Source organism: Scyliorhinus canicula, chromosome 18, assembly GCF_902713615.1.
Source record: "Scyliorhinus canicula chromosome 18, sScyCan1.1, whole genome shotgun sequence".
Lineage (NCBI taxonomy): Eukaryota > Metazoa > Chordata > Chondrichthyes > Carcharhiniformes > Scyliorhinidae > Scyliorhinus > Scyliorhinus canicula.
The window spans coordinates 53,080,823-53,103,478 of NC_052163.1; the positions used below are offsets into that span (position 1 = coordinate 53,080,823).

The following is a 22,656-nucleotide window of genomic DNA, read 5'->3' on the forward strand; positions in this document are numbered from 1 at the left end:
GGTCACTGCCGGCGTGAACATCGCGCGACAGGCAAGTGTGGGGCCTGTGGGGGGCGGAGAGAGGATCGAGCACCACGGGTGTGCTCGGGGGGTGACTGGCTAGCGATCGGTGCCCACCGATCGTCGGACCGCGTCTCTAAGAGACGCACTCTTTCCCCTCTGCTGCCCCGCAAGATCAAGCCGCCACGTCTTGCGGGGCAGCGGAGGGGAAGACGGCAACCGCGCATGCGTGGGTTGGACCTGGCCAACCCGCGCATGCGCAGCTGACGTCACTTAGGCGCCGCCGGCCACGTCATTCACAGCACGCCGCTTTGACGCAAGCGTCAAGGTTCGGCGCCCAAGATTCACGCAACGCCGTTCCTAGCCCCCCACGGGGGGGGGGGGGGGGGGGGGGGGGGTGGGGGGGAGAATAGGGGGCAAGGAGCGGCCTCTGACGCCAGAGTGAAACACTCCGGGTTTCGGCCGTTGCGGAGAATCGCGCCCATGCTGTTAGGTAATTTGGACATTTTGAATTCTCCCTGTGCGCCCAAATAGGAGCCGGAATGTGGCTACTTGGGCCTTTTCACAGTAACTTCATTGCAGTGTTAATGTAAGCCTACTTGTAACAATAAAGATTTATATTCTAATGGACACAGGTTTCAAATCCCACAATGACAGCTGACGGAATTTTAATTCAATTGATAAAATCTGCAGTTGAAAGCTAGTAATGGTGGCCATGAAGGTATCACCGATTGTTTCACTGAAGGGGGAGGTGGGAATTGTCACCAGACTAGTAATCCGAAGACCCAGGATAATCCTCTGGGGACCTGGGTTTGAATCCAACCATGGTAGATGCTGGAATGTAAACTCAATAGAACATCTGGAAAGTCTCATGATGACCGTGAAACCATTGTCAAAAACCCACCTGGTTCACTGACGTCCTTTAGGGAAGGAAACCTGCCGTCATTACCTGGTCTGGCCTACATGTGACTCCAGATCCATAGCAATTTGGTTGAGTCTTAAATATCCTCGGAAATGGCCCAGCAAGACACCGCTGCAATAAATACACAAAGAAATTAAACCAAACCGATTACCCGGCATCAACCTGGGTACTGGAAATTACAACGGCAAAACCAACCCTGTCGACTGTCGACCCTGCAAAGCCCTCCTTACTAACATCTGGGGGTTATGCCAAAATCGTGCGAGCTGTTTCAGACTAGTACAGCCTGACTCACAGAATCATACCTGACAGAAAATGTCCCAGACATTGTTATCACCATTCCTGGATATACCCTGTCTCACCAACAGGACAGGCCCAGCAGAGGTGGTGGCACAGTGGTATACAGTCAGGAGGGAGTTGCCCTGGGAGTCCTCAACATTGACTCTGGATCCCATGAAGTCTCACGGCACCAGGACAAACATGGGCAAGGAACATCCTGATGATTCACTCCACGTGATATCAAGAAATGGATGAAGGCACTGAATACTGCAAAGGCTATGGGTCCTGACAATTTAGCTGCAATGGTCCTGAAGGCTTGTGCGCCACTGGCCAAGCTGTTCCAGTACAGCTACAACACAGGCATTTACCCGGCAATGTGGAAAATTGCTCAGGCATATCCTGAGCACAAGAAACAGGACAAATCTAACCCAGCTAATTACAGCCCCATCAGCCTACTCGATCATCAGCAAAGGGATTAAAAGCATCATTAACAGATGAAGCAGCACTTACTCAGCAATAACCTGCTTGCAACCGCTGAGTTTGGGTTCCACCAGGATCACTCAGCTCCTGATCTCATTACAGCCTTGGTTCAAACATGGGCAAATGAGCTGAACTTCAGAGATAGGGTAGGGGTGACTGCCCTTGAAATCAAGGCACTATTTGACCGAATATGGCATCAAGGAGCCCTAGTAAAACTGCAGTCATTTGGAATTGGGGGGAAACCAACTGCTGGTTGCAACCATACCTGGCACAAAGGAAGTTGGTTGTGGTTGTTGGCGGTCAGCCTCTCAGCTCCAGGACAACACTACTTGAGTTCCTCAGGATAGTTTCCTGGTCCCAACCATCTTTAGTTCATGTCAAATGCAGCAAGACCATATCCAACAAGTGGCAAGTAGCATTTGCATCATGTAAGTGCCAGGTAATCATGACCTCCAACAAGAGAAGATCAAACCATTGCCCCTTCACATTCACTGGCATTACCATCAGTGATTCCCCACTATGAACATCCTGGAGGTAACCATTGGCCAGAAACTGAACTGGACTAGCCATATATATATTCTGGCTACTAAAACAGGTCAAAGGCTAGGAATCCTGCGGTGGGTAACTCATCTCGTGACTCCCCCAAAGCCTGTCCACCATTTACAATGCACAAGTTAGGGGTGTAATGAAATACTCCCACTAGCCTGGATGAATGCAGCTCCAACAACACGCAAGCTCGACACCATCCAGGACAAATCAGTCCACTTGATTGCTATTCCTTCCACAAACATTCGATTCCTCCACCACAGTGGCAGCCATGTTAACCATCTACAATATACACTGCAGGAAATCACCATGCTTCCATAGGCAGCACCTTCCAAACATACGACAACTATCATCTAGGAGAACACGGCAACCTGAGAACACCACCTCCTGGAGATTCTCCTCCAAGTCACTCACCATCCTGACTTGGAAATATATCCCCACCATTCCTTCACTGTTGCTGGGTCAAAATCCTGGAATTCCCTCCCTAACAGCACTTGGGCATACCTCAAAGACTGCAGCAGTTCAAGAAGGCAGCTCATCACCACCTTCTGAAGGGCAACTAGGGATGGGCAATAAATGCTGGCCCAGCCAACGACACCCATATCCTGTAAATGAATTTTTTAAAATAACATCCTTTAGGAAAGGAAAATTTGCCATTCTTATCTGGTCTGGTCTTCATCTGACTCCAGACTCACAGCAATATGGTTGAAATGGCACAGCACGCCACTCAGTTGAAGGGCAGTTAAGGATGCACAACAAATGTTGACCTCGCCAGAGATACCCACATTCGATCAAGAAATATATGTTTGAAAACATAGTTATAAAATGTAGGACCAAAGCATTATATTTTGTTTGGTGACAGAATTATCGGAAGAAATTATATCCAAGTTTATCACATGTTATGTGATACAGGGGCAGCACGGTAGCATGGTGGTTAGCATAAATGCTTCACAGCTCCAGGGTCCCAGGTTCGGTTCCCGGCTGGGTCACTGTCTGTGCGGAGTCTGCACGTCCTCCCCGTGTGTGCGTGGGTTTCCTCCGGGCGCTCCGGTTTCCTCCCACAGTCCAAAGATGTGCGGGTTAGGTGGATTGGCCATGCTAAATTGCCCGTAGTGTCCTTAAAAGTAAGGTTAGGGGGGGGGGGGGTTGTTGGTTACGGGTATAGGGTGGATACGTGGGTTTGAGTAGGGTGATCATTGCTCGGCACAACATCGAGGGCCAAAGGGCCTGTTCTGTGCTGTACTGTTCTATGTTCTATGTTCAGCTGACAAACAGGAATCAAAAGAACTGCTGACATTATCTTATTTTTCTCCAAGGCCATGGGAATGCCCAGGAATGGCTTTATTTGAGCAGAGAAGAAGAATATTCATGATGGTCTTAGATTACTACTCAAGATGAATTGAAATGAAAGAGTTGCATGGCCACATATCAGATGCAGTGATAACGTCATTGAAATAATTTTTTGCGGTCGTTGTCTCCCTGTCATTGTGATACTAGATGACGGTTTGCAATTCGGGAGTATAGAATTTTAAGCATTTGCAGAAAACTTGGATTTGTTCACTCAAGTTCATGAGGTTTCCATGGTCTAGTGGAGAAGCAGAGGGAGATGTCCAAACTGTAAAGGTGTTACTGAAAAAGGACAATGATTTTTTTGTGTGATCCTCACCCTTGCAAAATGAATTGGGTCCATGTGAGTTACTCATGGGGGAAAAGGTTGCAGACACATTTCTATCCTTCCACAATGTGGAGATGCTGGCGTTGGACTGGGGTGAGCACAGTAGAAGTCTTACAACACCAGGTTAAAGTCCAACAGGTTTGTTTCAAACACGAGCTTTCGGAGCACTGCTCCTGAGGAAGGAGCAGTGCTCCGAAAGCTCGTGTTTGAAACAAACCTGTTGGACTTTAACCTGGTGTTGTAAGACTTCTTACTATCCTTCCACACACATCGACACCACAGGTCAAAGATGCAGACTTAGTGAAAGTATGAGATAGAGAAGAAACTTACCCAAGTAAACATGATGAAACACGACTATAATCATTACAGAACAAGAGCATTATCAGTTCTTCAGATGGGAGAACAGGGATTTTGATCAGAGATCAATTGAGATTTGGAGAAATCACCACAGCCAAGACCTTACATTGGCCAGATGGAACTGGGCACAGAAAGGTGAAACATAACCGGCTGGCTTCTCCGTCAGCAGGATCCTCCGCTTTGCCAACAGCACACTCACGTCCGCGGATTTCCCAGCAGCATGGAGGTGCCCACAATGGGAAACCCCCATTGGCCATCTGCCGGGACGGAGGATCCTGCTGCTGGCGGGGGTGCGCCGCACCAGAAAATGGGTGCGGTGGGACGGAGAATCCTGCCCCATAACTTTGGTGCGATTGAGAAACAGAGTGAAAATCAGAGACCAGAGAGGGTGTAATCATCACAAACAAATGAGGCGACCCCGAACCGTCTACTAGTTTGAATTCTGCTCAAAGGCATCTAGAAGACAGATATCAGAAGGAGTGCACCTTATTAGGAGCATAAGAGCATTCAGCCCATTAAGCCTGATCCACTGCCATTCAATTAGACCATGGCCAATCATCTAGCTGTGTGTTGTGTCATATATAGGCCAGACCAGCTAAGGATAGATTTCCTTCCCCAAAGAATTTCATGAACCAGACAATGTTTCTTTGATGATCCATTAGTTTTATAGTCACCAGCTTTTATTCCAGATTTGGTTAATTCACTGAATTTAAATTCCCCAACTGCCACAGTGGGATTTGAATTATTTCTCCAGATCATTTGTCAAGTTTTCTGGATTATTGGTCTGTAACATATTACCATATCCCCAAAATGATGATAGAATCTATGGAATCTCTACAGAGTAGAAGGAAGCCTCCTTGTTCCATTAAATCTGCACCAAACCTCTGAAAGAGCACCCTACCTAGGTCAAGTCCCCCATCCTAACGCCATAACCCCACCTAACCTGCACATCTTTAGACACTAAGGGGCAATTTAGCATGGCCAATCCACCTAACCTACACGTTTTTGGACTGTGGAAGGAAACCGGAGCACATCCGGAAGAATTCTATGCAGACACAGGGACAACGTGCAAACTCCACACAGTCACCAAATAGAGATCTCACCAGGGTGCCATTTAACCATGTCCCACACAAATGTGGGCCAGACGAAACGGCACCTGCGGAGTCTCCCAACCCAGGCCATTGGAGATCCCCAGGAGAGAACAGGGCTGGCTGTGCCAGGGTACTCAGGTGCCAGGTTGGCACAACCAGAGGTGAGTCCTGGGGGGGTGGGGCCTTGCCATGTCGAAGGGGGAGTGAGAGGGGTTCCCGGGCACCTCCCCCAGGTTGTGGGGAGATGGGAGTCAAAGTTAAAGGGGGAGGGGGAACATCGGGGCTACCAGACAAAATGGATCCCCAATCTGCGGGGAGTCTCTGAGGGGAGACACTCCGAGGCCAAAAAAAAGGTAAAGTGCCATTGGAGAGCAGAGTGTTTCTCGATGCACTAGCCGCCAAAAAAACATCCCTTTAAACGCGCCGTTCAGTGGACTTTAACTTGTGTCCACTGAATTGCTCTCCAGATTCCAGCTGACACGAAAGACAGCCCTCTGCAGCTGGAGGTTTGTGCCCACAAGAACATTATCACTTCAACTGTTTTAGTGATTTTATTTCAACTGTGCCTGTTCACTGAATACCCTTCCACTGTCTGCTTCAGTACGTCCTCCCAAATGATGCACTTTCTGAATTAACAGTCAAAATCTCGTTGGCACCATAAGCTTACACGTTGAGTCATCGGTCTGGGGAATTGCAGGTTTGTTCTGGCATTTCACCATTTTGTGAGCTTTTATTTCACCCATCTGATCTGCAGAAAACACCGGATGGTATTTTGCGTCTGGATATGGTTTACATCTTTTGTTTTTCTCATGCCAAATTGGCTCTGGGATCTCTGAGCCTCCAGGTGGAGATAGAGCTCTGAAGAGCATGATAAGATGGTCCTCAGGGCTCTACAATGATTATGGTGAGCTGCTACCACCCTGACGCCTTCACCTTCAGCCCATCCAAGCAAACAATTTCAGGGCACCTTCCTCACCAACGGCGGCCTGGGTAGTGGAGCCTGGACAGGAAGGCGCCATTGCAGTTGACACAATGTGTTTGGAGGACTGTGAAGTTGGGAGGGGCACACATGCTCCTCGTACTTACACATCAATTAAAAGAAAAACTTTTTCTTGGTTTCTAAGCCACATGCTTGTCCTTTATTAATAAGGGTATCACATTCCAGATGCATTTAGTGAACACGTAAAAACATGTTTAGAAACAATTTAAAGCAAAGATTCAGCAAAATATACAAATTCCCATTTCCCTGCGGTGTCCTCAAACAGGTAGATGGCCCCTCATTAGCAGGTAAAAGGAGCCAAATGCCTGTTTTAGGTGGCCATTTCAGCCGTCCATAAATTAAACTAGGCCCAATTTTGGATGATACGTATCTGTGTGTTGTTGGAGTGCATGATGCTCAGTTCCAAAAATTGACGTCCACTGCATCTGGTTTATGCCTGTAATAAGGGAGTAATGAAGTCCAATACCTAGATGTTACCGAAGAGCACACGAGAAAATCAGATGACAAATTAATTGGATGGGCTTGCCACGTCCTTAATAGGCAGTCACTGACCGCCACTTGTGGAATAGGAGATAAACTATTGATTGCTTTTGGGACACTTCAAATAAAAGATAAAAATACGAGAGAGGAAATGTCAAGTTCAAGTTGGCTCATTGTGCAAATTGGAAATTGTGCATTCCCCTGCCCCAGATTTCCATCCACCAGTGTGAAACTTCCTGATATCCACTCCTGGTGTGGACCTTGAGCAACAAAACGGACAGTCTCTTGTACAATGACCTAATTTTCTAATGACAATGAAGAACTAATACACGCTTTGAAATTTTAGCTATCAATTCGAAAGCCAGGTCCAAAACTGGATAAGCTCAGCAGAGAATAGGCAGCCAGTATCGATGCTTTAATTCTATCCTGATATGACTCCCTGAAGGAGCGTTGAATTTCCCCTATAATTAAGCAATTAAAATATAATTTTATTCAAGAAACCCTCCTGCAACCTCATGATGTAAAAAGAAAGACTGCATTTATTTAGCACATCTTGTGACCCCAGGATACTTTTGAGGTGAGTACCCATTGTTGTAATGTAGCAAATGCTCAAGCTAATATGCACAGAGCAAGATCCGACAAACAGCAATGGAACAATGACCAGATTATTCTTTTCAGTGATTTTCTGAGAAATATTGGTGTGTTTAGCGAGATAACTCGCCCGATCTTCTTCAAACAGTTCCATGGGGTCTCCTGCGCCTACCTGAGAGGGCAGACAAAGCCTTGTTTAATATGTTATCCAAATGATGGCACATCTCACAGTGCAGCACTTCCTCAGTACTCACTGAAGCATCAGCCTCGATTTTGTGCTCAAGCTTCTGGAGTGAGACTTGAACCCAAAACATTTTGACCCAGCAACAAGAATGCTATGAATAGAACCATGGCTGACAATTTGGAATAATGAATTACAGGAACACATTTGCATCATGACTCTGTGGTAGCGCTTTGCATATTGAGCTAAACCTTGCTTTTAAATTATTCCTAATACTATGTCTTTACCTGTTGACTAAATGCATCTGGTATGTCAAACCCTTATTAAATAAAACAAATGCTTCCCTGCACATATCAGTATGCTGCTTTTAATTAAGAGCACACCCCAATACATATGCTCCGTGTGTGGTAATGCTCTGAAACACACAATTGCTGCCAGCTGTGTTACCTCCAGAGGGCAGTGCCAATACATATCTTTTTTTTGAGAGGCTTCCTTCTGGATCTGAGTTTCATTTTCTCTTGCACCATCCCCTATCGAGGCAGATTAAAAGATGTAGGTGTGCAGTAATTCATTTAAACTGGGCCCCATGCCAAATCTGTTGCCAGCATGTCCCTGGGGCCAGTTTGAAAGAACTTAAACCGCAAAGCCCCTCCCCATAAATTATGCGGCAAAGATGTGAAATGTTTAAACTCCCTCCAGAGTTTGTAAACGACCTGTCACAAGCGGCCAACATTCAGTCAAGAGAGCAACTGTGCTGTGTACATTGGCACCTGGGTATTTATTTTTTTCAGTGTTTTTACACCCCAAGCACACCCTGGATGGGTGGAATAAATCATTTGTTTTCAATGAGTATAGATGTGGGGGGGGGGGCGGAATACTGGGTGTGGGTTAAAAAAAAATGTTAAAAGCTTCCTACATGGCTGCGTTCATATTGTATGATCACTCCTACCACTTCAATTACAGCAGAAACTACCCAGTTTGTATTCTTCTTCCAGTCAAAGCAGGGGACCATAAACCATCCCTGTAGATCATAAAGTGGAGTGAGCTTCTTGAACTGTTTGACAGCTGCGCAGCCCTGGTAAAGAATTAGGAGTAGAAGACTGCGCGTATGAATGTGGATTAATTTTGACCTCGGCATCAGTGGCAGAGAAAGAAATAAGGGCTGGAAACCAATCTTATCATTAATGTATTACAGGGAATGAGTGGAGTGGCAGGCTTAGCTCACGAGTTGGGTGGAACAAAGTTTGTCTCCTTTGCTGCATTCACACAAGGTTGGTGAATCAGCCGAGGGCCGACTTCTAAAAACACAGACATTTGTGAAAGATATGAATTGAAAATAGTGCGAAAGGACCAAACTCAGTTAGTAAAAAAAAATCCACCAGCATCAGAGCAGCAATACATTAACTCATTCGTCATATGCGCTATAGAAGTTGTTGGAAATTAAGACTTAGTGCGCAATTGTGCTTGAAACATTACACAGGATGTTAAATACTGAAAACAGTTTTTCTTTAAGCAACAGTGCAAAGTCTATGGTTCATACTGATGTTCCCTTTAATCCAAATCCCAGCGCACGAAAAGGAAGTAAGCAAAAAGATGGGCAGCGGGGTTCTCCGCCGACAGTGCACCCATGCCCGTGGGTTTCCTGACGGTGTGGGAGCGGCCACAATGGGAAAACTCATTGCCGGCGGGGGGGCGCCGTACTGGAAAATGGGGCTGGCGGGACGGTGAATCACGGCCAACATATTTATCTGGCCAAAAATTTATAACAGCGTTGAAGCACTAGTTGCACACAATATATGGTTTGCTTACTGGATATTTACACAACACATAGGGGGAATCCACTTAATTCATTATTAATCTTGATTCGAGACTGCTTAAATTTAATCTGACCTGAATTAAATGATGTAGGATAGCTCAAAGTTGTTTAATTTGGATTAAATTCAAATTAAATTAAGAAGGTAGTTTGACACTTTATTTAATTCAGATCCACAGAGGATTTCATTAGTATGGATTACCTAACCCAATGTGCTTATTTGGCACAGATTTTAAAAATCTCCGTCTACAGCTGGCCTTTCCTTGCAAATGTAGTGTAAGTGTGTCTGTATGTGTCTGTTTCTAATTAACGTTCTTTCAGAATGGACAAAAAAGATGAATATGTAATGCCATAGATAATTATATAACATAGGACTGGCTCTGTCATTTACATTTTTTGTACTACACCATTCCAAAGTTGTTGGAAGCTGAAAAACTTTAAATAGAATTAATATTATCTACTTTGAAATATTTGTTATAACAGAATAATGTATGTCACTCTATCGGGATCAAATCATTTTAATTATACCAGCTGAATATATATTTAGAAAAATAATCTACCATTAGAAATCATTATGTTATGGCTGACAATCCAGGAAAGACTTTTCGCAATGCATATTAACTCTCATCTATTAGACAAGGAGCAATGTGCAGCTTTAAGGTAATAAGCTTGCTCTACACCCACAAATTCTGATGTTCCCTCATGTTGCTAAATTGCTTCAAGTGGAATATATTCTGTGACAAGCTGGGGCTATAGGGCAGGTGCTGTTGAACCCATCCGAGATAGATATGCAGTTTGCGTAAAGCTTGTCACTTTCGCTTTCCCTTCTGCCCACCAGACCTTCTGACCTTTTAAGCAAAGGCTACACACGACATAAGTGCTGTTGCACTACTGGCAACAGGCATTGACTTTTACTGCCATTGAGGAGTAGATGATGAATACTATGTTCTGGTAATGTTCTGCTTCCCCACCAACAACAGAATGAATTTGTTGTTGGCTGAAGTGGAGCCGGCTATCAATAGCAGCATAGTGGCATAAAGAGGACGTAAGCCTCGCCTTTGGAGGTCCTCTCAGTACCTCAGAGCCACTCAAGGACCAATGCCAAGCTTGAGCCAATGCAGCCTCATTGCATACCAGCTACCACTTGCTTCAAATGTTGCTCGAGACCACAAAACATATTTTGAATCTCATCCTCAGAAGAGCATCATCTATTGCACCAGATGAGTTTTTCAGTTGTCCAACCCAGATATCTTTGTTGCATGTTTGATCAAGATTGACAACTTAATATCAGTTAGTCCCAAGTTAGTTTTTTTTTTAATGCATAGTTAAGATTGCCAAGGTGATTCCATATCAAACTCTTCCACCTAAGGGAGAGAGCTGGGAATTTCCTCCTACATCTTGGATTGGATGTAGATCCAGTTGTCAGAGGTAAGAGGACAGTCCCCTAGCCCATTGCACCATCTGCTTTAAAAAAAAACAAATCGTAATATTCATTATAATTCTTGGCTAGCAAACACACTTCCTACCTGTATTTCCAATTATCACAATTTTTGATCACACTTTTTTCTGTCACCATTTAACATTCCAAATTGCTTCGTCGACATTTAGTTCTCCGTTGTTAATTATCACAATGTGAAGACAGGCACAGGCTCTGCAGATCGAGTTTCTGAGGTGCACGGGCAACATCACAGGTAACTTACTGGTACGCATATTCATTTCAAATTGTTGTAGTGGAGATAATATTTTATTGTGTACTTACGTTACATCCAACCTTCAGCCGCACAATGGTAGCTTTGCCAAAAAATATGAAAATATCCAATCCCATAAGAACAGGAGTAGACCATTCAGCGCTTCAACCTCTTCTACCATGATGAGATCATGGCTGACCTGCTCCTCAATGTTAACGGGCGCTAAAATAAATTCCATCCCTTCCCCTTCCATTTGCTTCAAGTTTCAATAACACAAATTTGAACATATCTTTCAAATTGCAGAGTTAACTTTCTTTCCCATGAAAACACAATAACATACACCGAAGCCACCTCCCTCTCCCAGTAAAATTATAAATCAACACGACAAGTCACGGGTGACTGTCCTGGGGTATTTATTTTTGTACTGGAATACAGAATAATCATTAAAGTTTGCCATGTCACCATGTAATATCCATGTCACCCTGTAATATGAATGAGAAGATAATTTCTCGTGATCTGGGCATAATTATTTGTTGTGACAAAGCAAACATAATGAACAGGTTTGTGCATGTTGTATGTAGTTTCCTGTTCAGGGGGATATTTACATTCTGAGAATACATAGCATTTTGTTCATTTTCGAATGAATAGATCATGTTTTAAAATGTCGCTTATTTTACTGTCTTCTCCCTGGTATCCATTCCTGCTGTAAAACACAGGCAACCCTATAGATATTGGAGCATTACTTGCATTCCTGCTGCCAAACATGTGGTAACTGTCGTCCCACACTGGCAGCAGCTGCTGTCACACATTAACTGTCTCCTCTGGCTCAGATTCAGCTCTTCCTTGGCTCTTGTCCTTCTGTGCCTATTGTGTGTGATTGGAAGTCTGAGGGCTTCTATTACACAGGTCATCCTTAAAAGTTTTACCATCTGAATTTAGGTGTTTCAACTGAAAGCACAACAATTGCTAATGGAGAAATGTGGTACAGCGATTTTAGCGATGGGTTTTACTTATGTACATAGAACATAGAACAGTACAGCACAGAACAGGCCCTTCGGCCCTCGATGTTGTGCCGAGCAATGATCACCCTACTTAAACCCACGTAACCCGTATACCCGTAACCCAACAATCCCCCCCATTAACCTTACACTACGGGCAATTTAGCATGGCCAATCCACCTAACCCGCACATCTTTGGATTGTGGGAGGAAACCGGAGCACCCGGAGGAAACCCACGCACACACGGGGAGGACATGCAGACTCCACACAGACAGTGACCCAGCCGGGAATCAAACCTGGGACCCTGGAGCTGTGAAGCATTGATGCTACCCACCATGCTACCGTGAGGCCCCTAAGTAGAGGTGTACTCTTAAGTAACTGTGCTAGCCAGCAGAATAATTGGTGATTTAAAAGTATCTGCAGTATTCCAACAAGGAGCACCAAACATCCAGAAATTGTCAAACGTCACTCACTTTATTTTCACATGAAATCGATCTTTACATGTGTTCTTCTTAAAAATAAAACGTGAGTCCTTGACTTGGGCAACATAGTGGTTTAGATACTGGTCTTTCATAACTGCCTGTAAATTGAGCCTAGTGTGAGGTGATCAGAATCGCATCTACGATAAGGAGCCTCTGTGAGGTGATGAGCCTCAAAGCAGTTCCTAGTGATCATAGCTTACCGGCTGTAGATTAGGAAGGTCCACTCACTCAAGGATCATAAGATGGATGGATGGTATATGAAATAGAACAGTTTCACGCTGGCCAGAAGAGTATGAAACTACACTACGTCTTAGGTTATATGCATTTTCAGGACTTAAAGAGGCTAATACATACAAGTTGGGAGAGAATATTTTACAACTGACTTAATCTATGTTGGCATCAAAATTGACTGTCTAGTGTGCTTTACCTCACATTGACATTAATTCCATATTACAAGCTTTCATTTGTGTTTTTATCAGGACCCCGTTCCTTAAATACTCAATGTGTTCCTTTAAAAATATATTATAACAAGCTTGTTTTTCTCCATCCAATTTTCTCACCAACTTTCTCCCCTTCCTCCTCCTGAAGCCAGTAATTCCTGCTTGGGGTAGAGTTCTATAGACAGCAGTGACACTTGCATATTTGAAACAAGTGACGATTGTTTATTCTTGAGTCTAGACACTGAATGTTGGCATGCTATTTATTTGTGAGAGAAAGGCCAACATAGTAAAGGCTAACCTGCTTTTATGGGGTCCACTTCAAGATTGGATAACAATGCGGAATGAGAAACTGCTCCCATCTAAATGCAGAGTTCAACTGTCACTCCCCCACTGCTAAATTTAGTTAAACCTAGTTGAAATCAAACTTGGACTTGTCGAGTCTATGTAGCTTACTAGTGTGTAGCGTTTTACTACTGTGTAGTATCTACTCCCTGAGGTATCAAGAGCTGAGTAGGACGGCATTGTTACTTAATTGACAAAACCACTCACAGAGTCTTTACATTGTTACAAATACAAGGATTTATAAGATTGTTATGTTTAAGGACTGTGTCCATAATTTAGGGTAAAATAAAGGGATGAAGGGGTCTGAATTCTGCTGACAACAAGCTTGTGTGGTTTGGTTGTTAAAGGTTAGGGTGGGTGGAGGGGGCAGGTTGTCTTACTGCGAAGAAGGTGCAAGATATTCTCACTTCTAAACAATGGCCACAGTGGTTGTGCTGATGGCGGATAGACTGTTAGTCTCCAATTCCCAAGGACATATTATGAAGGCCATGTTTTATGAATGGTTACACTTTAGACTGTCTATTTAATTTCAAGATGGAATGAAGTTCTGGGGTTTGGAGGATAGGTAGTTAGCATTTCTTTTTTTTAAATTTAGAGTACCCAATTCATTTTTTTTTCCAATTAAGGGGCAATTTAATGTGTTCAATCCACCTACCTTTGCACATCTTTGGGTTGTGGGGCGAAACCCACGCAAACACGGGGAGAATGTGCAAACTCCACACGGACAGTGACCCAGAGCCGGGATCGAACCTGGGACCTCGGCGCCGTGAGGTAACAGGGCTAACCCACTGCGCCACCGTGCTGCTAGTTAGCATTTCTACCTTGATATGAAACCCATGTGATTTACATTGTTATGGTGATAGACTTTGAGAAAGGAAGAGCCCATAAGCAGACATTGTAGGATTGGACTAGTTTTCCTAAAATATCACTGCACCTCAGAGACAGGGTCATCTACAAGAATCTGAGGAGAAAACAAGAGAGCAGAGAGATAGAGGCAATAAACCTCTACTGTTCACCATGCAAAATATAACTGTGACCTCACATTCAGATAAAGGTCTTGCGGGTTTAAATGAAGATGGAGGATTTGTTTAGCTTTGACTAGAGGGAGGGATCATCATTGTAACCCACAACATCAAAATCAGTTCAGAGATTGGGGGTGGTGCCCCAAGTCCGGAATTTCCCGCCCGACAACAATGGCCCTTTAAATGGTATGCCAAATTTTCCATTCAGCCTGTGACGATTCCCGTGGCGGGCGAGACCAGAAAATCTATCCCTAGAAATCTTTATCTGAATAAGGAAAAATGCGCTAAAATTAACATTGGTCTGGTTTTTGGAGAATCAAATGACTATTTAAGAGATAGAGTATTAAAGTACAACCATTGAGAGAGATTTTCATTTTCATTAAATGTTAAATGGGGATTTTTTTCTGTCACTTTGAGTCTAAGTTGTCTGCTAAAATAATATTTAGTCAATGTTACCTTTATTTTGTGTTTCAGTAAGAGACTTGAAACTTGGAAATTTGTCATGTGATCTTTTCAGCCAGTCAATGGAAGTTTAAATTTATTTTAAAAGTTATGGCCTCTAGGGAATCAAAACTTTATCAATACAAACTGATGTCTATTTTTAAAATGAATTGTGATTATTTGTTCTTTTTCGTCTGCCGTGTCAGAACAAAAATGGAGATTAAAAAGGGTAATTCATCATTGGTCAGCAACAGGGTTAACATCACAACCTTAATTTGAGGCAGACAGTACATTCCAAGAAGATTCTTTTGACCTCCCTCATCCCGTTACAATGGCATGAACATATCCCCATTGAATGCTTACCTCTTAGCATTCTGCCAGCCCGATGCCCATTCATTCCAAGGTCACCAACTGTGTTTGGACATGTTTCTGAATTTTTAATCATGTCTCCTCCTACCTCCAACCACCCTGCCTCCACCGCGCCCACTGATGGATACCTGATGAGACCAGCTCCTCCTCCAAGCTGTTTGAAAAGCCAGTAAATCTGATAAATGAGCAAATTGGGTGACTATCGGTTGTGAAAACAAGCAGCTTCCCACCCCAACCACGCTCGTCCCCCAATCACATTTGAATAAAGGAAATATTGGAAGAAAATTAAAAATGCACACTTTTCTAAACGCTCAAATTATTTATTTCCCCAAATTTCCCACCACATTCCTGTAGAGTCCGAGACAATCATTAAGGATTTGTCCTGGAAATCCAGTCAGGAGAGATTTATTGACAGGGTGTATGAGTGTGTGTGTGGGGGTGGGGGGGGGGGGGGGGGGGGGGGGCGGTGTACATCTTTTTTCATTGCTCAGTCTGAGTTGAGAGAATGGAGTTACATTTTGTCCCTGGGATGGGGTCAATGGTGTGGTCGAAAGGGCTGTGGATTTTGAAATTGGAATTAGTTAAATTTCTGCGGTTGAATTTAGCACGATCAGTCAATTTGGGGAGATGGTGGCATAGTGCAATTGTCACTGGACTAGTAAGCCAGACACCCATGGTAATGCTCTGGGGATCCAGGTTAGAATCCTACCATGGCAGATGGTGAAATTTGAATTCAATAAAAATCTGGAATTAAAGGTCGAATGATGATGGTACAGTGACACAGTGGTTAACATTGTTTCTTCACAACGCCAGCGAGCCGGGTTCAATTCCAGCCTTGGGTGACTGTGTGGACTTTGCATATTCTCCCGATATATGCTTGGGTTTCCTCCGGGTGTTCCGGTTTCCACCCCACAGTCCAAAGATGTGCAGGTTAGGGGGATTGGCCATGCTAAATTGCCCTCAGTGTCCAAAAGGTTAGGTGGGGTTTCTGGGTTACGGGGATAGGGTGGAGGCATATGCTTAAGTAGGGCGCTCTTTCCAAGGGCTAGTGAAGATTTGATGGGCCGAATGGCCTCCATCTGCACTGTAAGGATTCTATGATCATGAAACCATTGTCCTAAAAATCCACCTGACTCACTAATGTCCTAACCCAGTCTGCCCTACGTGTGACTCAACCCACACAGCGATGTGGTTGCCTCTTAACTGCCCACTACAAGCCACTCAGTTCAAGGGCAATTAGGGATAGGCAACAAATGCTAGCCCAGCCAGTGAAGCGTTCTTTTTTAGCATAGCCAATCCACCTGCAGGGTAATTTCGGTCGATCTCTCAGGGACCGCTACAACGTCAACCAACCCCCACCCATCATCAGTTCATCGACTTTTCACACCTCAATGACATCGCGCGTTTTACACTGAGGTGAAGCCAAAGGCTGCTTCATTGGGAGAGGCATGACATTGCAGTGCGGGGCTGGCGGGTACACTGAGGCCAGGTCCCCTCCGAGTTTGCAGCCCTGCCCAGGAGCGTGGACGGCGCGCTGTCATTTCACAGTCTGGTTTCCAGCCAAGACACTGCCTGCGCCGCAAGTCTGGGCGCAAATTAGGGTGGAAACCACCCCGGAGCACAGCAGAACCCGGCTCCTGCCGGTGAATCTGACTTTCACCTTCCCCTGACCCCGGCTTCAGCCGGTACGAAATAAAAAAATCCGATCTGTAATCAAGACGAGTAGGTCAATTAACCCTTCAGTTATCTCAGTGTTAAATTGGGGGTTTGGGGCATAACTTTCTGTGTAGCTGCGCCACACGTGTTCATGAATGTGTGTAAACGCGAGTATTTAATCTCAACCGGGACAATGTTGTGGTTTTCTGTAAGGACTCCCAATCCCCCTCTGTAATGCGCCCCCCCCCCCCCCCCCCCCCCCCACTTTGTGCTGGGTCGGGGTGGAAGGGGGCGCTATTTGGTGTGTGAGGGAATGTTTAGCTGAATGGGGTCTGACACCCGGGGCTGGTTCCGCCACCGCCCCTGTGTGTGTGTCTCGCACTTTGACACATTGGCAGCTGCTGGTGATCCACACAAGGCGCCAGCCTTCAGGGAGCTGGAGCCGGTGGCTGGGACGAAAGCAACTGTCCAAACAGAACGCCACCTCGCGTTTCAACTGAGCCAGCACCTCCTTATTTAATGATTTAATTCATTACTGCACCCACCCCCCAAAAAAAACAACAAAGAAAAATGAATTTGAGTTCTGAGTGTTTTTTTGTTTCGTGGTGAAGATGTTGTTGGGCTAAATTGCATCGGAAGGAGGCGGCAGAAAACACAGCAAGAGTGAATGTGATTAGGGTCGTATCAGTTCCTGGGGAAACTCAGTTTGAGTACGAAGCTGCTTTGGTCGGAATTTACAAGGAGCGAGGGGAACACGTTACTTTTCGGGGATACATTAATTTTAAAGACCCAACGTGGCACATTATGAAAGCCCTTTTTTATCCATAGCTCTTGATCCGAGCACTCGAACCCATCGCAGTTATTACAATGCCCAACATCCAAGTCACTTCCTATTTGCATTACTCATTCGCCAGCAGTTGCGAGCTAGCCACAAAGTTTAGGGCAAACTCCAGACTCCCCGTGTGGGGGTGGGGTGGGGATGGACAACAAAGTTTGCCTGCCTCTTGAACTCTTTCCAACTGTGCAACTCAGCCTTGGAGATCAACAAGGACGAGGCTGTCCGGAGCGCACACACACTGACATATACACAAGTCTCCGGCCTCCCCATCCTCTCCGGCTTGACGAGCTGTCACGGCCACTTTCCAGGATCAGATATCAACCAGCTAACTGCTCGTCCCGGGCACAGGCTTGCGAAGGAGCCAGGATCGCGGCGGTGGTGATGAGAGTTAACAGCCTCCGTTGTAGTAGGAGGGTCCGGACTAGCCACGCGTTAATTAGCCCTCCCCAGTACAGTGTAACCAGTTGCTGTCTCGCTAGTCGGGGGGCGGGTGGGGGGAGGTGGATGGATGGGACCAAAAAGCCGTGAACAAGTTTCTCGCTGCACACAGCTACCCCTGCTGTAAGAGCACAGAAACTAAACAGTGAAGCAGCGACTGCGTGTAAGAGAGTGAGACGAGAAACACTTTGTGGACGAATTCTTATTTCTCACTTGCAGTGCCAGTTGCTGTTTTTTTTCTCTCCCCTCTGTCGGAACCAATTTATGGTTTGAAAAATTGAGGAAAGCTTCTACTGGTCTTGGCCGATTTTACTGGAATTGTCTGTTGTGTCTTAACTATCAACATGACACTTTTGGGTTCAGAACACTCACTGCTGATCCGAAGCAAGTTCAGATCAGGTAAGGCAACTTACAAGTACTTTTGGTATAATCTTAAAAGTGGACAAATATCATTTCCAACCCTGGTTTTCAGGTCACTATTCGAAATAGGTTAACTGAAGACGTGATCTATTAGTTTTATGGAGCAACTGCACTCTATCAAACACATTTTGGTTCTCAATGAGGGTCAATGTTGGATCCGTTCCCTTACAGCAAACGCTATTTTTGCATTCTCTCACCTTTCTCTTCGCTCTTCTCGTGCGCCTGTTATTGGTTTCAGCTTTAATTCCGTTTCTTGGATTTTGCAGGACAGCATTCACAGCAATAGCCACATCCGACCTGTAGGGAATTAGAAAAATGTAACTTGTTGATACCAATCGACTGTCTCTGGTAATATTAGATGCTGATGTGGTGTGGATATTTCCAAATTGCAACAGATAGGTGGCCATTAGGGCCTTGTGAGAGGTATTTGGTATTCCACCTTTTCCACAAAAGTGCGAATTTACTTTACTGTTCAAAGCTATCTGGGGTGGGGGAAATGAAAATCAATCATGTATGTATTTTCCGGGGTTTAAATACAGAATTAACCTCTTTCTGACCTTCTTCAGTGTATTTGTTTAGTAATGATTGCTGTTTGTTTGAGTGAGGCTAATTTTAAACCCAAAACTTCCAAGAGGTTTTCAGCTCACAGAAGAGGCTCTTCAAATGTGCCTGTTGACAGTGCAGGAGTAGAACAGAATAAAACCAATACCACTGCCATTATGTCCTTGACAGCCAATTTACCATTGTTGGAAAGACATCTCATTGTATCTTTGCTTTTGATTGGCCTTTCATCATTATTTGTTGAAGATTAATCCATCTGATGGCACCAGCATTTCAAGGTTTTACCTCTTTATTGGCAGTTGTTAGCACACAAGTGGATGTGAAGCCCAATGAAAGCGCTTCTGATTAAAATATCATATAAACCAACATTGTATTGGAGGTAAATGCGTACTCTTGTTATAAATTAAGTGGTTATAAACGTGAGAATTATGCATTTCAAAATATGCTTGAATTGTCCTGAGAACAGATCAATTAAATTCATGTAATTTTAGCCAGTGGAGATTTGAGAACCAGGACCTATTCAACTAACTAAATTATAGCCTTTCGTGTATTTTGCTTTGTCTGAAGTCACAAGCAAAAATTTTGATAGAATATTATATTCAGAAATGATTAGTTTATGCAGATATATAATTAATTTTAAAGAGCGTTTGTTTGTTGTGTTTTAACCAGTATTTGTTTGATGTATAAGTTCTGTGTGTATTAGAATTATAACAGTGTAACTCTTCAACTTTGTGACAACACTGCCATCTTTCTGAAACAGATTATAATTGAATTTGACATTGCATATTTCATTCATGATTCTGATTTCAGGAAGAATGCTTCAGCATTTGTCTAAAAAGTGCAGTTTTGATCTTTTTTGGTGTTTTTTTTAAAGGAAAATACTTTAAAATTTTGAATATCAACACTGCAATGGGAACATAATGAACAAGGCATGTAGATAATGGAAATGGACTGTACGTTACTGCGCAGTGGATGCAAGTGAGCCAGAAAACAGTTACCAAATTGGAGTTTATTAGAAAATAAATTTCTATTAAACATGTGTTTTGCACAAACGCTTACTTTGTAAAGTTGTTCCTGAAAAGAAAATGTGCATTACTTAATAAAAACACAGTGCACGCAGCAACGTGAGTTACGAGTGACCAGTGGAATAGCGCAACAAAATATTCCAGTTTAAAATACCTATGCAGCAGGTTAGATTAAAGACTTCTGATCCCTGGAACAGAAAAGTCACCCTTCCAAATGCTAACTTATCTTGCTGTGCAACTGACTTGTCTTTCACAGCCTATTTCTGTGATCTGCGCTACATTGCTCTGCATCAGTGAATTAAATGTTGGGTTGTCAGCTTCTCCGATTCTGTCTTTACAACAGGAGTTGGTGCTCATTCCCTTCAGTCACTGGGCGGTAGAGTCTATCAGAAAACCAACCAATCATTGCCTCCTTTATTGTGTCTCAGGGCAAGACTTTCTTTGAATATTTGCCCCTCTCATAACACTTATTGGTAATATGATCAATTGATCCTATTTAAATAAATAGCACTGAAACACGCCATGATAGCTAAGGGCTAATTGGGTTATTGATTAATTTATGCAATTCAATGGCTATTTTTTTCAGGTTCCTGCAGTATATGTACCTGCAGGTAACTTCTTAAAAATACATTGAACAAGAGAAAAGTACACCTTTCATTTTGATCAACAAAGTTGGACTTAAGGTCACACATCTCAGAATTCCCTTTGTTCGCTAGCCATTGTTTGCATTATGAGAATTGATTTGAAATCATTCTGACCCGAGACAATTAACAGTCATTGATCCATGCGTTTAAATTATGAGGTTATAATCTTTAAAACACTTCCAATTTGAAATTGTGTGTTGCCTCATGCCAAGTTCAATCTATAGCTTTTATATTTATGGCATGGTTGAAAGAATACAATTTTTGAACTAAAGTACAGTGATTAGAATTTACTTTTAATTTGACAATATAATCACTTTGCAGAGTGCATTTGTTACTTAGAATGTGAGCTTAGCTTGAACAGTTTTGCTGCTTCTGAAACTGGCCAGATCATTTATTCTGTTTTCACAGAAAGCTTTTTTTAAAAATCCAGTTTTCTCTGAAAACATCATTCTGCTTAATTGCAACATTAGCTTCAAGTATAATCTCCCATCTGGAATTTATCATTGCTACAATGTTACCAGTGTAATATCAGAACATGATAGTGTGATTGCTGTCCCAAAACAGTTCCACTGTAACTTCACATTATCATTATCCTTACAAGCCAACACAGATGCTAATATGTTGACATCTACAACACTAACATCAAACTGTTTGTATATGGCTTTGATCTAAGCTTTGCTGCATTAACGCGCAGCTGATCATGAACTTCCCAATATAAATTAGTTTGAATCAGTCTCGAATACTAGGGGCCATTCCCTCGCAACACACACAGTAAACAAAACTTGAATTCATCCAAGTTACAGATTAATTGGGGTTGATACTTATTTTGTTAACTCCCTTCTGTGCTTAAATTTGTCAGATCATTCTGTATTTTAGTCACTCTATTCTCAGAATTGTTACGATGCAGAAGGAGGCCATTTGGCCCGTTGTGACTACATCGGCTCTCCAAACGGGCACCTTGACTTTGTGCTATTCCCCTGCCATTTTCCTGTGCCTCTGCACATTGTTTATATTCAAGTAATCATCTAATGCTCTCCCGAATGCCACTATTAAACCTGCCTATACCACACTTCCAGCCAGTGCATTCCAGGCCTGGATCACTTGTGTGAAGAAATTTGTTTCTGAGATCACATTTGCTTCTTTTGCAAATCTCTTAAATCTGTGCCCTCTCGTTCTTGATCCTTTTGTGAGTGGGAACGGTTTCTCCCTATCTACTCTGTCCAGCACCCGCATGATTTTGAATATCAGTATCATATCTCTTCACAGTTTTCTTCTCTCCAAGGAGAACAGTCCCAACCTTTCCAATCTATCCTCAAAACTGAAGTTTCTAAAGTTTTTGGCTGCGTGTGGTACTTGGTGGAAAATTCTTCACGCAGAGTAGTCATCTTCAACCTCTGCTTCTGCGCAGCACTTACTGTTAATGGAAAGTGGCGACAGCTCTGGGGACTAAAAATTGGGCTGTCATTGTGCTGGAAGGAGCTTAAAACCCAAATCAAAGTTCACATGAACCGTAGTGGCTTAGAGAGCTCTTTTATAATAATCTTTATTGCCACAAGTAGGCTTACATTAACACTGCAATGAAGTTACTGTGAAAAGCCCCCAGTCGCCACATTCCGGCACCTATTCGAGTACACTGAGAGAGAATTCAGAATGTCCAAATGACCTAACAGCACGTCTTATGGGACTTTTGGGAGGAAACCAGAGCACCTGGAGGTTAGCATGGTAGTATAGTGGTTAGCACTGTTGCTTCACAGCTCCAGGGTCTCAGGTTCGATTCCCGGCTTGGGTCACTGTCTGTGTGGAGTCTTCACGTTCTCCCCATGCCTGTGTGGGTTTCCTCCACGAGAAGTGAAATGATATGAATGCTTCTTTTTCTAGAA

General features: G+C 43.7%; 1 protein-coding gene across 4 annotated transcripts in view; it reads left to right on the forward strand.

Annotated features, from left to right (window-relative positions):
• myocd (myocardin) overlaps positions 1–22,656 on the forward strand; it is a 448,440-nt gene that overhangs the window by 301,882 nt on the left and 123,902 nt on the right. The window contains exon 1 of one of the 4 annotated variants that reach the window (XM_038776978.1): positions 18,217–18,525. The exons of the other annotated variants lie outside the window; for them this stretch is intronic. Coding sequence (XP_038632906.1) covers positions 18,471–18,525 — 55 coding nt within the window. The 5' untranslated portion in view covers positions 18,217–18,470. Of the gene's footprint in view, positions 1–18,216; positions 18,526–22,656 lie in introns of those variants that run through there. 4 annotated transcript variants of the gene reach the window in all.